The sequence below is a fragment of the Pecten maximus genome, chromosome 1 (assembly GCF_902652985.1).
Source record: "Pecten maximus chromosome 1, xPecMax1.1, whole genome shotgun sequence".
NCBI lineage: Eukaryota > Metazoa > Mollusca > Bivalvia > Pectinida > Pectinidae > Pecten > Pecten maximus.
In genome coordinates, this window is record NC_047015.1 from 20595195 (window position 1) to 20613232 (window position 18038).

The following is an 18038-nucleotide window of genomic DNA, read 5'->3' on the forward strand; positions in this document are numbered from 1 at the left end:
TTCAAATCCAAAGAGAAATACCACATATTATAAATATGGGGTAAAGAATGTTCAACGGTAAAAAAATTTAAAATAATGACACAAGTAAAGAAGGTGTTTAAATTTTCAAAACTATTTTAAAGTCGAACACCACCATTCAATTCCATCCATGCAGCGAAAGACCAATTTTTTTTCCACAGGTTCTATCCACCTTAAGTTTTATGTCGGTGTGCACTTTTTCCTTCAGCTCCGAAATCGAACAAAGCCTTCCGCCAAATTGGGATCATATCTAGCCCAATCATTGACCACGGTCATCTCCGCGCAGGTGTATGTATGAAGGTGTGTAAACGTCATCGTCTGAAGGTGAACGACTATTTTTGTCCAGGGCATTGTCATAATTTAGTTAATACCGGTTTTGTTAACAAAGAAAAATGCCACTGCCCGCCAGGCACACCTAAAACAAGTACTTCACAAGGGGGAGGCGACAAACCAGTAACTAACTTAAAATCTAATTTCACAAAGTTTTTCGCACCTAGCGTTTTAAATGAGTCAGAAAAAATTAACATACTCATGTGCTCCGCATTTAAATCATTTTTTGACAGAGAGTGCATCTGATAACCAACTTTACAAAGCCATCTTTTATTTTGTTTACCAAAAGAAAACAGATTCTGTTCTTTAAACAAGAGATCCCAGAGGGATCTTGGCGCCCACCATTGTATGATCTTCATAGGTTCCATGTCAGATTGATTTTTTCTCTACTTTTCCCTTCTTCTAAGTCTTACTAATCCTAATCTGTGTAAATACAGAAACAGCCCTCTATAGCTAGTACTTTTCAAACAAGGGGAAACTATATATAAAATTTAAGATTTAGCGATAATGGCTGTCTGTCGACCATGTTTTTGGATTGGTCCCAATATGCAAAACTAGGCACTGAGGGGAACCTACATATGAAATTTGAGAAAGATCCCTTGAGTGCTTTCTGAGAAATAGCGATAACAAACTTCAATTGTCAAAATCCAAGATGGCTGCCTGTCGGCCATGTTGTTTTCTGATTAGTTTCAAAATGCAATATGCATAACTAGGCACCAAGGGGAACCTACATATGAAATTTGAGAAAGATCCCTTCATCACTTTCTGAGAAATAGCGATAACAAACTTCAATTGTCAATATCCAAGATGGCTACCTGTCGGCCATGTTGTTTTCCGATTGGTCTCAAAATGCAATAGGCATAACTAGGCAACAAGAGGAACCTACATATGAAATTTGAGAAAGATCCCTTCAGTACTTTCTGAGAAATAGCGATAACAAACTTCAATTGTCGAAATCCAAGATGGCTGCCTGTCGGCCATGTTGTTTTCCGATTGGTCTCAAAATGCAATATGCATAACTAGGCACCAAGTGGAACCTACATATGAAATTTGAGAGTGATCCCTTCAGTACTTTCTGAGAAATAGCAATAACAAACTTCAATTGTCAAAATCCAAGATGGCTGCCTGTCGACCATGTTGTTTTCTGATTGGTCTCAAAATACAATATGCAAAACTAGGCACCAAGAGGAACCTACATATGAAATTTGAGAAAGATCCCTTCAGTACTTTCTGAGAAATAGCGATAACAAACTTCAATTGTCAAAATCCAAGATGGCTGCCTGTCGGCCATGTTGTTTTCTGATTGGTCTATAAATGCAATATGCATAACTAGGCACCAAGAGGAACCTACATATGAAATTTGAGAAAGATCCCTTCAGTACTTTCTGAGAAATAGCGATAACAAACTTCAATTGTCAAAATCCAAGATGGCTGCCTGTCGGCCATGTTGTTTTCCGATTGGTCTCAAAATGCAATATGCATAACAAGGCACTGAGGGGAACGTATGTATGAAATTTGAGAAAGATCCCTTCATTACTTTCTGAGAAATAGCGATAACAAACTTCAATTGACAAAATCCAAGATGGCTGCCTGTCGGCCATGTTGTTATCCGATTGGTCTCAAAATGCAATATGCATAACTAGGCAACAAGAGGAACCTACGTATGAAATTTGAGAAAGATCCCTTCATCACTTTCTGAGAAATAGCGATAACAAACTTTAATTGTCAAAATCCAAGATGGCTGCCTGTCGGCCATGTTGTTTTCCAATTGGTCTCAAAATGCAATAGGCATAACTAGGCACCAAGGGGAATCTACATATGAAATTTGAGAAAGATCCCTTCAGTACTTTCTGAGAAATAGCGATAACAAACTTCAATTGTCAAAATCCAAGATGGCTGCCTGTCGGCCATGTTGTTTTCCGATTGGTCTCAAAATGTAATATGCATAACTAGGCACCAAGTGGAACCTACATATGAAATTTGAGAGTGATCCCTTCAGTACTTTATGAGAAATAGCAATAACAAACTTCAATTGTCAAAATCCAAGATGGCTGCCTGTCGGCCATGTTGTTTTCTGATTGGTCTCAAAATACAATATGCAAAACTAGGCACCAAGGGGAACCTACATATGAAATTTGAGAAAGATCCCTTCAGTACTTTCTGAGAAATAGCGATAACAAACTTCAATTGTCAAAATCCAAGATGGCTGCCTGTCGGCCATGTTGTTTTCTGATTGGTCTATAAATGCAATATGCATAACTAGGCACCAAGAGGAACCTACATATGAAATTTGAGAAAGATCCCTTCAGTACTTTCTGAGAAATAGCGATAACAAACTTCAATTGTCAAAATCCAAGATGGCTGCCTGTCGGCCATGTTGTTTTCTGATTGGTCTAAAAATGGAATATGCATAACTAGGCACCAAGAGGAACCTACATATGAAATTTGAGAAAGATCCCTTCAGTACTTTCTGAGAAATAGCGATAACAAACTTCAATTGTCAAAATCCAAGATGGCTGCCTGTCGGCCATGTTGTTTTCTGATTGGTCTAAAAATGGAATATGCATAACTAGGCACCAAGGGGAACCTACATATGAAATTTGAGAAAGATCCCTTCAGCACTTTCTGAGGATTAGCGATAACAAGAATTGTTTACGGACGGACGGAGGGACGGAGGGACGACGGACCACGGACGCAGGGCGATTTGAATAGCCCACCATCTGATGATGGTGGGCTAAAAAGGTCCTCCGATGTGCTGGTATTGAAAAATTGAAGGGAAAAAACTTAGTTGATATACTAGTATCATTTTAATTTAGCATTAACTTGACTGACTATAACTGATAACATAAACTCCACCTTTCTATAACATATGGTAGAACCACCGCCACGCAACCCGAAGATTCGGAGTTCGAATCACGGAGAGTAACTTTTCATATTTTATATTTCATACTAGTAATACCATTTAATTTTTCTTGATCGTATTTGAAAGATAGTTTCAACATTAAATGCATATCAAATATGAAGTATGAAGGGTAAACATCATGATGTTAAGAAGAACATTTTCACTTGGAAAAAAATGGTCAAATAACCGATGTATTGCGTATTATTCAATGGAAAATGTAAATGAACTGATGGGTAGTGTAAATAACTATTTCATATGTTGATATTAAACTGAGAAGCCAATTAGCTCAAAGTAATAGAGAACATGAACTTATTTCATATGGTATTGATTGGCTACATAATCCGTTCACAACGCACAACGCGCAAATGGACCATGGCGATCTGTTTTGGTACCTTGGGAACTCTGGTGTCACGTGGTATTTACCTGTATATTTAGCCCAGACTATCAACTACGGACAAAAAGAAATCTACACGAATGGAATATGCAAAAGTCCTAAAAGATTTCTTTTAAATAGAAACATGTTTTAACCATTACGATCAATGATGGCCGATTTTCTTTCTCTGAACAATCTCATGCGCAACTACAGGATTTCTTCATTCTAAATGTTACAGAAGAAATAGTGATAACATATACGTCTAATTTTCTTCGTAGTTCAATATCTTCGTACAGTCGAGTCTGGACTGGCCCGTCTATAGAATATTCAAATTATAAATAAAATTGGACCTTTTTAATTTTTGGTCTCTAGGATATGTCCGATTCCAGTTTCATTTCATACTAAGGGGAAATAAGCTAGTATCAAAATATTTAGGGACTGGTGGCCAGTCTAAGCCCAATCATACAAATAAATCTAATCTTTCCTAACGTTAACTTCTTATACAACACCAACAGGTACGGCGGAACAACGTTGAATGTCATACTATCCTGCATCTTATTGATAGCCATCTTTGTCAACGATTAATATTGCATTGTTCTCTTTTCTCCCAACTTCGTTTACGAATATTTCTATTGCTCATCCAATTTACTCTTATTCAGGAATGGGTCTTACATATGAAAAAAAAATTCAGACGTACCATCATCCATACTAGACTTAAATTATATTTCCATTATACAGTCACATGAGTTCCACACTACCACTATTTCATTGGCACAACCTCCTCCCTGTTCCCACATCTCTAGTTTGATTTTTCTATCCCTCCTAATTATATTCAGAAATAAGTTACTGTAGCTACTTATTTCACTTTCCCTAGTTATAAGCCATCATGCTTGATCAAAGTTTCAGAGAAATCGAGGGGGGGGGGGGGGGGGGGGGGGGGGGGGGCAAGGGGTATGACTATAATGCATTCCAAGTCGCAAGAAAATCGGTTAAACAAAAGAAACTTTTGAGAAAAAAACAAACAAACGAAACTCTTTCCGAGCAAATGTAACTTCAAATCAAAAGAAATCAAATAAGATTAAGGGGAATAACTCTTGCAAAAATTTTCAAAGCGAACGGATACAAAAAAAATAAAATAAATTGCCGGACACCGTACATATAAAAACGATGCATTCAAATACATCCTTTTCGCATATGCAACGCAAAATAAGAGTTTGGATATTTGACTATAGGATCTTGCTTACATGTCCCAAGAGCTATTCTTCAGAGACTCCCTCATCTCTCCCCCCCCCCCCCCCCCCCCAACATATTAAGCACAAGGAATACTACAAGAGGCCCAGCATCATTCACCATATTTCAGTAATCATGGCAAAAATAGTTAAAGTTACATTACAATTATTTTTGTCCCTTTTTTGTTGCATCATTCAACTATGGTTAAAAGTTTTTTTTTTTTTTTTATTATTTACATTTTTCCTATCAGGCCCACTTTCCAGTCACAAGGGACCCATACCCTCTATTTATGCAACATTATAGGTCTCGTTTGCCCAATAATGCTCTTCACAAAATTTGATACTAGTTGGGATTCGAAGGATTTACCTCAATTTCCCATATTGGGCTGTGTCCCTTTGGTCGCTTTGGGGTCAGTCACCATTGATGCAAATTCTATTCCCTTTACCCAAAGGACGTTTCTGACCAAATTGGGTTGAAATCCATCAATAACTTTACGACTAGTTGTGATTTAAAGAAATTACCTCCATTTCCCTTATTCCGCCCCTTTGGAGTTAAGGCGTCACCATTTATGCAAAATCCGTTTCACTTTCCTCGAGGATGTTTCTGACCAAATTGGGTTAAAATCCATCAATAACTAAACTAGTATCGATTGAAAGAAATTACCTCTATTCAACCCCGCCCATCTGGCTCTTTAGGGGGCCTGTCACTGTCCTTCGGTTACATCTGCTTACAACGGGGTGTTCTCCATTTGCCCACTTTTTAAAGTTCAAAGAAAAGTGTTGATATAGGAGAACAAAGGAAAACCAATTATAGTCTGTTCCATTTTAATTTTACCTGTGTTTTACCTGTAGTCATTTACATGTGCTACCTGGAGAAAGTGGGGAAATAGAGATATATATACCTATGCATGTAACATTAATATTACATTAATTTCATTTTATGGAAAATATTATAATACAAATTCGTTCATTCATTTAAGACACATTTTACATAACATTACAATATGTTACTTTAAATACATTATGCGATACATAACTACAGTTACAGAAGGTTTCAGAAGTTTCAGAAGTTTTTTTATTTGACACTAAGATCATATATACGATACATGAGCAACACCAGAATATACACAAATAATTAACATTAGACAATAAATCGCACTGGTATAGTTAACATGGAGACTGAAATGTTTGCATAATAAAGGTGAAGAATGTTCCGTCGCAGTAGATGGTGTCAGCGTTGGTGAGGTCAAATAAGCTGTCCGTGGTTGGAAAGCTGATGATCCGCGAGTCATCTCCATCATTCAGTCATTAATATTATTGGACATTGTTACATATGATCATTGTAAATTGGTGAAATTTTATTGTTATTATAAGTAATGATAAAATGATTATTAAAAAATCTTTGATTTTAGATAATTAGTTCATTATAGTCTATAAATGCAATTAATATATATATATTTTGTAATTTATTGCATTTTTATTTAATTAATACGTTTTTCTTGATATGTACATCCTATAGGTATAAGTTACCATCATGATATAATCAGGTAACAGGTGAAAAACACAGGTAAAAAACACAGGTAAATTTAGGTTAACTACTCTGAAATAGACTATAATTCTTGTCACAACACTTCCCTCATTATAGGATTTTAAAAAGTGGGCAAATGGAGATACAGCCCTTACAACAGGCTGTATACATTTTATATTGGGAGTAATTTTTCTGTTATGCAATTATTTAGTAGAGATTTGTTTTCAAAACAGCTATACAAAATGTGCATAGCAATAACTACTGTGAGATTTTACATTTAAAGCAAAAACTACATAACGCATAAATTTCAGTATTTTTTTTTTATTCTGGAACTCCAGAAGAGTAACACATGTGCAACAGTTCCCCCAGTGGCTAACATTATGCAGTAGTGTCCTTGCGATCCTTCTTGAGAGGTCCCTGAAAAAGTAAAAATGTCCAGGGTTATATCTCAATCAAAAAAGTTCCATTAAAATGAAACCGTCTGTCTGAACCCGATTAATAGAGATTGAGTGACCATGACATTAATTTATAAACAAGGAAACTCAATCTGTGACCCAACTTTTTTCTCACTAATCATTTGGACCAGAGAAAACCAAAGTTTTAGATACTGATCATGCTGCTGGTAACAATTTCTTTCAAGAAAATTGAATTAAAAATTATTACTGTTAGAAAATGATTTATATATTTTCTACAAAGCTTTGCATTCATACCAACTATAAATGCCAGATTAACATATTCACAAACATTCCAACTTTATTTTTTTTTGACTTTCACAAGCTGGTCTTACCATGAAGTTGTTCTTCTCCTCGAATGTCTGGAAGCGACCATGACCAAATTTACTGGCAGTGTCAATGAACTTCAGAGTTATTTTCTCCATCTGCTTCTTCTTGAATGATGGCAGCAGCGACTGAAAATTCAAACACTTGTTTGTGAACACCAACTCCATATTATAAGAAAACCCGATACTACCCCGAACTGAATTTCTCGCATGCCCAAACTGCTATAGCATCTCATATGAAATAATCGTTTTTAAATACCAATTCTGAAAAAGATGTACACTTCCTAGACATCTAAATTTATTTTAACTCCTTAATCAACATCCGAGTCATGGAAAAACATTTGAAAGCCATATATAATTATATTTGCCACTTTTCTGGAATTTGGAGGATTTAACTCCTTAATCAACATTAGAGTCTGACATGGAAAAAACATTTGATAGCCATATATAATTATATTTGCCACTTTTCTGGAATTTAGAAGATTCTATTGCATTATTTTTTGCTAATGATCTTTCCATCCTGGTGAAAAGCTTACCTTTCTGAGAGTCAGAACCCTCTTTTTAGGTCCCATGGTGCATCCCTTGATCATGATGAAGTCATTGTTGACCTCTCCGTAGTGAGGGAATCCTCCCATTGGAGTGATGTTCTTCTCTGAGGGATCAAAGTCTGTGGAAGCGTTGTTCTTGACCAGCTTTCCATCTTTAGTGTGGGTACCCTCGCCCATACGGTAGATCTTCTTGTTGATCTCCGTACGGTGATGATAACCCTTCTGTCCAGCCCTAGCAACAGTGAACTGGACTCGACTGGGATGCCAAGCTCCAATACAGGCAACTTTTCTCAGACCCTTGTGCGTCTTCCTTGGCAACTTCTTTGTGTGCCACCTGGATGTCACACCTGTAATTTTGTAATGTAAAAATATGCAGGTAAACAAATGTTTGGAAAAATGTGTTTGGAAAGTCAACCATAAATTTATTCTTTTTCTGTATGTAAGCAATTTTCTCTTATTAATGTCATTTTGAAAATTGATGTATATAACTTGGGATTGGCAAAATCATTAAAAACAAGGACTAAAGCAAGTTTAGCATTGTTATCAGAAGGAAGGCAGCATGGATTGTGTCCTCACAAAGGTCAGAATGCTCTGGCAGGAGCATAACCATGCTTTTCATCACACAGCAATGCAGGTTTGATCACTCAAGGTTAGAATTTCTTTGAACAGTAAATGAAATTTAATCATTTACTTTTCCATGGTTTGCAAACTGATTTTAACAGCAGGTAGTCATGCAATGAACACATATTTTGTTCTTTTTATACAGGCAACACAAAGATTATTAACCTTTATTTTACTTATCTAGGGAGGCACAATTTTTAGACAATTGGAAACAAGATATTTGGAAGATAATAGATACAAAACTACATCCACGTAATTATTGTTGGTAAGCATGTATCCCCCCCCCCCCCCCCCCCCCAAATCCTTATCTTTTTATTCACATGTTAAATATTTAATTGGCATCGCAAACAAACTGGGGTAGGTAGGGTTACTAGGAACAGGATGGTTTTAAGGCATTGTTATCAGAAGGAAGGCAGCATGGATTGTGTCCTCATAAAAGTCAGCATGCTCTGGCAGGAGCATAACCATGCGTTTCATCACACAGCAATGCAGGTTTAAGTCTAAATTGATATTTAAGAATTCCATTGGGAATTAAATCTTAAAACTTTTTTTTGCGGAGGCCAATATTGAAACTTTTAATACAATATCTTACCTTTGACTCCTTTACCCTTGGTTACACCAATAATGTCAATATTTTCATCCATGGCAAAGACGGAGCCAACAGGCACACTGGATTCCATCTTTTCCCTAGCCCAGTCGACCTTCTGTGCAATGGTGCCGCCGTTCACCTGAATCTCCATGATGTGTGCCTTTTTCTGACGCTTCTTCATCAGCTTGGTCTAAAGGATTAAATCCATTAAATATCAACAAATTGTTTCTTTTTCATGCTTTCTGTTTTAGTTTTACCATGATTTCTATCATCAAAGTGCTTCCATGTTGATTAAATAATGCCTCTTTAACTGGTAATGAATACAGAGTACATCAAAAATAAAACTCCATGTAATTGCACTTTGCTACACTTTTTTTGTCAAGATAAATTCTACTATAGCATGCATGCAAGCTTTATGTAATCTTAAATTTTGTTTTATTTAAAATAAAGGAAACACTTGCTCATCATACTTTAAACTATGAATACCAAAATTTTATCAAGAATCCTCTACCTGTGTGTGAGCAATGACACGGATGACCTTGCAGTACTTCTTCATTTTCTGGAAGTCGCGCTCAATCTCCTTCTTTCCACTCTCATCAGTCCATTTTTTGGCATACTTGGTAAATGCCTTCTTCTTACAGTTGTACCTTTTGGATCAAGAAGAATGTGATTAGCCTCATAGTCAGATGTTGACCAGTGGAGGAAAACCACAAGATTAGATGTGGACTCGTTAACCCATGGTCCGAGCAAGCAAACTCTGTACCGAGCAGTTAAAAAACCACTAAGGTTTCCCCAGCACAGAATCATGCAACAGCAGGGCACAGGTCAAGAGGAGTACCACAGCTCACCATACACCCATGGTAGGAGCTGGAATTATGTCATCATTAGTTCAGCCATGGTCCAATTAAAAATTGATAAAATAATCATAAGACAATAAATTATCAAGGCACAACAACTATCTACTTATTAGAAAAAAAATGGAATGGTAATGTTCAAAACTTTCATGACTATGTCACAAATACTTTCATTAATGTTGTCATAAAGTTGACACTATATATATATATGGTATTCTCATTACTGTTAACGAAAGGATTAAGCATCCTTTTTGAAAATTTGGATCAAGAACAGTATGCCTATATATCATACCAGTTTTTGTAAAATCGCCTCCTACAATCCTCGTTCAAATGCTCAGCAAAGATAGTCTTGAACGTTCTCAGGCCACTTGGTGTTTCAATGTATCCCACCAAACCAACAACAACCATAGGTGGTGTTTCTATGATGGTGACTGCCTCAACAATTTCTTTCTTGTTTGATTCTGAAAACAAAACCAGAAATAAGAAGAGTGACACTAGGTTGGATTAATTCCATCAGATAATCTTTCGATAACCAATAAAATTACTTTTTTTTTTTTTTTTTACATTCACCAGTAATGTTGTTTTACCTGGACTTCATTCACTGGACAACAAAATCTATCACTTGTTCTGTACCAGTCATCATTTGGGTCCACATTTGTTTTTCAATATTTATACTCAGTTGCAAACTAAACTTTTTTGCATTGTGATATACTAATTATATGTATAAACATATCTAAATGAGGTATGCATACTTGATCCAGGTCGGTCTACATCACGAACAATGTGGGACATGCCAGCCTTATATCCAATAAAAGCGGTCAAATGGACAGGCTTGTTCTTGTCATCCTTTGGGAAGGCCTTTACTTTGCCCCTATGACGACTGGCCCTCTTCTTGGGTAGGAAACCCTTGGACCCATGACGGGGAGCAGAAAATTTTCTGTGCGACTGAAAAACAAGAAAAAGAAAGAATTTTTATTTTCATATTTGTGTTGTTTCACTAATACAGTATATAGTGAAGTTATTTTTTTTTTTTTAAATACTAAACTAAACTAAAAAGTTTCCTCAACCTGATAACAGGGTTAAACATTTTTAAAAAAGTACTTAATTCAAAATATGAAACTAAACACTTTCCTGAAGTAATTCTATTTCATATACGTTAGTGATCGTCTTGTCTCAATTTATTAACATATCTTTCGCTGTCCCTCATTTTGCATGCAAAGCACTCGTGCTATGATTGGGAAACTAGGGATACGTATTTACAATTTGTCACTCTGAAATATAAGTATAACTGGCAATTTATTTTGCCATTATAAAATATGCATGGAAGGTATTGGGAATTATTTACAAACGGGCGAATAAGGCTACATTTGGATTGGGATTATGGCGATTAAGGCTACATTTGGATTGGGATTATGGCGGAAATTAACAGTATTTTCTTTTTCGATGAAAATAAAGCGATATAAAATAAAAATAGCAAAGATCCTGGTTGATATTTTTTTCTTGAAAAGTAAACGGATGGGCCATGATCACCTCCATGCGAAGGGGTGAACATTCCTATATTTTAAATTAGTCAAAATTACATTGTAATATACATAAAGAGCAAACTTTGTGAGTAAGTTACACAATTACTATTTATTAATTAAAAACAGGGCGTAAGATTTCCATTTTGTTGTATCTATAGACAGATGACGATGGATTTGGTTTACATCAAGCAGTATCCACGTCTTACCATGATGGCCGTAGACTCAAAAAGGAAGAGCCGTACGCCGGTTCGGATATTCTAAACGCATAACCTTTGACCTCCACCAATATGATACGATTTTCAATTAATAGATAATCAATTTGTGGACTCTTTGTTGTATGCTTGAGCAACCAGGCTTAATTGTCAGAAACAACGAGGTATTTTTAGGAATGCCTGGCTTTTATATTCATTAAACGATAAAACCGATATTTTACGACATAGATATTCTGTGACTTTCAGTGTTAAATGTTTACAAAAGTATTCACTAATCAATTTTATATAAAGATGTTGTATTGATTAGCAATGGTAAATGATTGTTATTTTTCAGAACTGGATTTTTACGTACATGAAGCTGTTGTCGTAATCTCAACGGGCACATTTCCGGTAGGTCATTTTTCCACAATGTCGGGAAAGGACGACGAAGGAGCGATATCGGTATACGCGCAGTATGCAAGGGCTGTTTTTGCTCTCCTTTTAGACACACCTACCACTTTTATAAAAGGTAACTCATAGGGTTTTCAAACCGCCCTAACAGTAACACAGTTTTCAAATGACATGGATGTAAACACCGAGCATCTGAACATAGGATCATAATCCCTTGCAGGGAATGCAGTATTCTAAGGGGGTATTCTAATTGTGATGAAGGGTGAACAAGAACTAACATCTCACATTAACAGATTGTATAGCGCATGTGTGTGCATTATACACTGTTATCAGTTAGAGGAGGGATTGAGGACAATATTAACTGTGACTGACAGATGTGATATTTTCATCAGTTATATATATAGCTGATTTCAGATACTCTAGCTAATCATAGCTACTATTGATAGCTGCATTCAACTACTTCAAAACAATTTCCTTTTGACATGTCAAATACACAAAGTCGTATGTGAGCCACAAAATGATTGGGTACACCACCCTACCAGACACAGTATAGTGAAACAACTTTCACGAATATAAACGATGTCGTATTTTTATATTTTATTTATATTCGTGGAAGTTAAGGAGGGAGGAATGTAGCGGAACTGGGCTGGGTCGATCATCGATCAACCTTGGTCTCCCACGCGACAGGCGGGGATACTTACCTCTATACTATCTCGGTAGAACCTCCAAAGTGTGCAGCGAGATTGGACTGAGTCGATGATCGATGACCAGGTAGCTCAATCGGTAGAGCATCTGGCTAGTGTTCGGAGGTCCCGTGTTCGAACCCTGGTCTGTCTGCTCATTTTTCTTCTCCTACTACATTTAATTTGGTTTCTGTGACCAAACCTTGTTTCAAGTGAGGTGAATACTTGACAAGGGAATACCCGACCTTGATTGTGAGTTGTGAAGTCTTCGGGGTCGAAGACTTAAAAAAGGGAGGGAAGAGTGTAGTGGAACTGGACCAGGTCAATCATCGGTGACCGGGTAGCTCAGTTAATAGATCATCCGGCTAGTATTCGGAGGTCCTGGGTTCGAACCCCGGTCTGGTCGTGCATTTTTGCACTCCTACCGCACATGGATTGAAAACTCTTCTATCTTTTAGCAGTGGCATTAGCAAGATGGCATCGACACTATACCTTATTGTGAACAACTTTTCTCCAAAGGTTTCAATTTTTAAACTGTAAAAAGCTGAATAAATTCAACAGGCACATGATTAAGTTTTCATAAAGACTTCGTGAGAATGTATATACCATATACCACATGAAAGCTGATATGACAACTACAACAATAGATAAAATAAATATGTTAATGTATGTTTGTATTGCAATTTCTTACAATAGGTATCATATTTTTTTCATCTAAATTGAGAATAATGTAAAGCTAAACTTATAATTTTAGTAATTCATTAATCATAATTATTTTCTTATTAGAATCGGTAGACAAGATTCGAGGTGAGAAAAAGACTGTTCCTTACTATCACCGAAGGTTCAACAGGGTGCCTACCATTGATGAATGCTACACAGATGATGAATTATGCCGATTTGAAGCAAATCAACAATTCAAAAGAGACAGGTGGGAATGAATCAGATAAATATGTTTGTTATTTGTAGTAGAAATGATTGAACATTGATAATTCTGTATGGCAAATTAAACTTTGATCTTTATGTAGTTGTGTACAATATGTTCAATATTGGATGTTTTAAAGTTAAGTTTTTAATTTAAGTATAAGAGCATTTGAGTTAAATTGTCTCATAGTCCTATTGCTAGGATTCATCTTTCCAAATGAAAGTGCTCCCATCTGGGAGTCTTTGTTCTGCATCTGATTGCTTCACCATACATGTGCAATATCCCCAGCTAGTATGCCATCAAAGCTCAGTCACCGAATGGTGTATGTCTCAAATCAACACTTCTTTCAAACATAAGTACACAAGTCTTCAATGTGATCTGTGTTGTTGATCAATTATTCTGTACCAAAATTGTGTGATCTCATATAACTTACAACTTTTTAATGACTGAATTAAAGCTACAAGAGAGTAATTCATGACTGACTACAGGTACCTGGTACTATCTTGCTCTGGTAATGATGTATGGCGATGATGTCTTCCTGATCAAACGTCTGTGAGATAGTTTCCTTCTTTTTGTTTATAAATCTGTCTCCGTATGACAATTGCTGTATTGTTTTTAGGTGCTGTATATATAATTTCTATTATCTGAATCTCGATCGTTACCAATTCAGAAAGGAGAAATTGTATTCTCCCGTCGATGAATCTTTGTCAGATCCTAACAGAGCTGTTATGGTTCATTTCTAATATGCTTTCTTTCAATAAAGTGGACCATGGAAGACTAATCTTTTAACTCTCTTGCTTTGGCATCAATCCATATATGTCTTAACGTGGATAAATAATTCTTAACCAACTTTAACTAAAAGTCCTGATTGAAAATTGTTATAAGTAACTACAAATGGCCGTAAATCATAAAGATTTTAATTGGTCTTATCATCTTAAGATATTATGTTATAAAGAAGTTTTTACTAAAACTTTGCAAATGTATACATGTCTTCAGGTCTTATCATCTTAAGATATTATGTTATAAAGAAGTTTTTACTAAAACTTTGCAAATGTATACATGTCTTCAGTTATTTACATAACATTTTCGAAATTCTATTTCTACAGGAATCATTAAATGTACTGTGCATGCATTTCAATAAGTTACCTCCCCTGGTATTGCAGGCATACTTCAAGCTGCTAGTATTGTGTATACTGAGGTTATTTTAAGGATAGCTGGTATAGAGAAGAAATAAAGTGGGGAAAGCAATAATTTCTGTGCATGTTTCCTTACTATAGTCTAGACAGTGCTATTGGTGGTCAGTATGTAACATAGACCTAGTAAATCACTGTTACCAAACATTGATGATAATAAAGGAAGTTTCAATCACAACATGGCCATGTGGTACCTGTCAGTGTTATTTATTATGCTGACTAGTTTTGCCTCTAGAAGTTAGGCCTCACCAGGACAATTTTTGTGTTAATGATGATAGAATTAAAGATAAAATTAAATGCAGTAGTTTTGTACCAGAAACTTTCAGTCACATAAAGTAAACCTGTGTGACCACTGATATAACTAAAGGTAGCATTGAATGGGGTGTTACTAGGCAGCTTTAGGTACATTTATACAGTGAACCTGTGAAAACATATCTATAGAAAACAAGTTTGAGGCCTCTGATGATCATTTCACCTTTTTATGCCCTCACCAAAAAATGGGGGGACCCTATAGTGTTATGCATGTCTGTCCCATCCTGTCCCGTCCCAATGCAATGTAACTAGTTAATCTCAAGACATTTTCTAGTTCTTTCTTTTTTACCCCCAGGCAAGTGGACAACGACATATTGTATATTCTAAGGAAACGATGGCTACGTTGTGTACTTTCTGATATACAGAACAGAAACACGACATGTAAATCAGTGAAGGATACATTTGATAATACGCGAGATGAATGGATGATAAAATGTAAGTATACATTGACTAGACTGTACAATATACATGTTCATGGTATTCCATGCATGCAGTCCCTGTATAGGCACCCCCACCATTTACATATATACCTAAATGGATGTTAAGCACAAATTAGGATTTCATATGATTCCTTTATGATAATTGTGTAAAAGTATCTACTACTGTTCCTATGGAAATCATACACCTCCTTTTACCCTCTTTATATATAAACAAACATACAATATTTAATTCTGTAGAATTCTTATAAACATCAGTCATCTATACGTAGCTACATAAATTTACAAACATTTGCACGGCCCTGATAACATCACAGCAGATTATCACTTAATTAGCCAAAAAGTGTGAAAATTTTGAATTTGAGCACATTTTTAAATCGCCATAAAGAAACATTCTTCAAAAGGAATGGAATTGTGATCCCAGCAGAAATCATAAATGGACAGTGTGCACACTTGTGTATTTACCCACTATACTTCAGATTAGATCTATTACCACAAATTACTTTTGTTCAAACTGATCACAGGAAAGATATTTTGATGTTGAAAATAGTGTTCAAAGTAAGTTCTTAAAAGGTAGAGAAATTTTCTAACATGTGCAGACTGCAAAATATCCCTTTATCACATAAATATGTCAATCCATTCAGATAGCACTTTGTTTTGCCTTTTAAAAACACAACCATTAAGTAATAAAGAAGAATTTTAGCATTTTTTTTTCAAATTCAAGTTTGCTATTCTTCAATAACAAGTCCCTGTATTACCAAAGTCTCCTGTTATGATTGATCAGTCTCGTCTAAAGTTTTGATTTTAAATTCTGCTTACCTGTGTAATGTATGTTGTCAGACACTTAGCTGTGTGTTATGTAAATGGATGCACAATAACCTGTGTATTTTGTTTACAGAAGAACATTTACATGTATACTATTTGTAGTTTTTTGACGGATGCACTTTCCGTTATATATATATTGTTTGAAAGATGGGCAGTTGCATATGTGTGTATTTTTTGGCAGATGGACACAACATGTGTGTGTATTTGACAGATGGACATTACATGTGTGTGTATTTGACAGATGGACACTACATGTGTGTGTATTTGACAGATGGACACTACATGTGTGTGTATTTGACAGATGGACACTACATGTGTGTGTATTTGACAGATGGACACTACATGTGTGTGTATTTGACAGATGGACACTACATGTGTGTGTTGTTTTGACAGATGGACAGTTACATAAATGTGTATTTTTTAATGTATGTGTATTTTTTGACAGATGGACACTTACCCGTGTACTATGATGTGGTGAATGTCTTCATGAAGCAGAAGCACCGTTTGATCAATGAGAGGAGGCTAAAGGAGAAGGCTGCTGCAGAAGGCAACATGGCAGATGCAGGAGCAGAGTTGGTAGCAGATTAGAAAACAGTGTTGTGAAATATACGGGATCTGACAGAACATTTAAAACAACAAGACATGTACAATATATGGTGTCCACAGAAAGTTGACAGTGAGAGTTTCCCATGTTTTTACCAGTTGAACTCTCCAAAGTTTGTACATAGTTTGTTATATAAGAGGTACTGGGTTTGTGTTTTTTCACTGTAAAGTTAGGACCCTTTACCAGGAACAGTTTATGGAACCAGCAGAAATTACTCATTGTAGACCAAATTTGTTGCTACAATGAAGCTGACTTAAGAATGAGAGTACCATTTTATGAATGTAAAATTAAATGATTTAGAAAGTGTGAATAATGACCTTTTCTGGCTGTTATTTGTGTAAAACATATCCGATAGCTCAACCACACCATAGCAGACTGATTCCTACTGACCTAGCATGGACTGCACTGTACAGGTTTGAGTGACGTTTATAAAATCGTTCTCCGACCTAACAAAAGGATTAGACTACAGTCACCCTTTGATATGTATGTATAGAAAATAATAAGATTGGACTACAGTCACCCTCAGATAGGACTGTACAGATTGTAACAGGACTGGACTACAGTCACCCTCAGATAGGACTGTACTGATTGTAATAGGATTGGACTACAGTCACCCTCAGATAGGACTGTACAGATTGTAATAGGACTGGACTACAGTCACCCTCAGATAGGACTGTACAGATTGTAATAAGATTGGACTACAGTCACCCTCAGATAGGACTGTACAGATTGTAATAAGATTGGACTACAGTCACCCTCAGATAGGACTGTACAGATTGTAATAAGATTGGACTACAGTCACCCTCAGATAGGACTGTACAGATTGTAATAAGATTGGACTACAGTCACCCTCAGATAGGACTGTACAGATTGTAATAAGATTGGACTACAGTCACCCTCAGATAGGACTGTACATATTGTAATAAGATTGGACTACAGTCACCCTCAGATAGGACTGTACAGATTGTAATAAGATTGGACTACAGTCACCCTCAGATAGGACTGTACGGATTGTAATAGGACTGGACTACAGTCACCCTCAGATAGGACAGTACAGATTGTAACAGGATTGGACTAGTCACCCTCAGATAGAACTGTACAGATTGTAATAGGATTGGACTACAGTCACCCTCAGATAGAACTGTACAGATTGTAACAGGACTGGAC

At 36.1% G+C, this 18038-nt stretch overlaps 2 protein-coding genes and 2 non-coding genes across 4 annotated transcripts; 1 reads left to right on the forward strand and 3 right to left on the reverse strand.

Annotated features, from left to right (window-relative positions):
• Positions 1–6685: 6685 nt before the first annotated feature.
• LOC117327386 (60S ribosomal protein L3-like) lies at positions 6686–11380 on the reverse strand. The gene is made up of 7 exons (XM_033884340.1): positions 10523–11380; positions 10063–10231; positions 9428–9563; positions 8920–9106; positions 7695–8053; positions 7168–7287; positions 6686–6797 (listed from the first exon to the last, which is right to left on the reverse strand). The coding sequence occupies exons 1-7, from the start codon at positions 10560–10562 to the stop codon at positions 6759–6761; spliced, it is 1050 nt and encodes a 349-aa protein (XP_033740231.1). The 5' UTR covers positions 10563–11380; the 3' UTR covers positions 6686–6758.
• Positions 8243–8336, reverse strand: LOC117340176. Its single transcript, XR_004535385.1, has one exon. It is a non-coding gene; the product is annotated as a small nucleolar RNA U83B (small nucleolar RNA).
• On the reverse strand, positions 8722–8815 carry LOC117340171. Its single transcript, XR_004535381.1, has one exon. It is a non-coding gene; the product is annotated as a small nucleolar RNA U83B (small nucleolar RNA).
• A 459-nt stretch (positions 11381–11839) lies between the features above and the next one.
• On the forward strand, positions 11840–17184 carry LOC117327396 (NADH dehydrogenase [ubiquinone] 1 beta subcomplex subunit 10-like). Its single transcript, XM_033884352.1, has 4 exons — positions 11840–12013; positions 13365–13506; positions 15301–15440; positions 16713–17184. The coding sequence occupies exons 1-4, from the start codon at positions 11914–11916 to the stop codon at positions 16853–16855; spliced, it is 525 nt and encodes a 174-aa protein (XP_033740243.1). The 5' UTR covers positions 11840–11913; the 3' UTR covers positions 16856–17184.
• Positions 17185–18038: the final 854 nt, after the last annotated feature.

Coding starts and splice junctions, on each gene's coding strand:
- LOC117327386 (XM_033884340.1), bottom strand. CDS start 10,562: ATGTCCCACATTGTTCGTGATGTAGACCGACCTGGATCAA. Junction 9,107..9,427: donor GTGTCATTGCTCACACACAG/GTAGAGGATTCT, acceptor TTAATCCTTTAG/ACCAAGCTGATGAAGAAGCG. Junction 7,288..7,694: donor GGGTTCTGACTCTCAGAAAG/GTAAGCTTTTCA, acceptor TTGAATTTTCAG/TCGCTGCTGCCATCATTCAA.
- LOC117327396 (XM_033884352.1), top strand. CDS start 11,914: ATGTCGGGAAAGGACGACGAAGGAGCGATATCGGTATACGCGCAGTAT. Junction 12,014..13,364: donor ACCTACCACTTTTATAAAAG/GTAACTCATAGG, acceptor TTTTCTTATTAG/AATCGGTAGACAAGATTCGA. Junction 13,507..15,300: donor CAACAATTCAAAAGAGACAG/GTGGGAATGAAT, acceptor TTTTACCCCCAG/GCAAGTGGACAACGACATAT.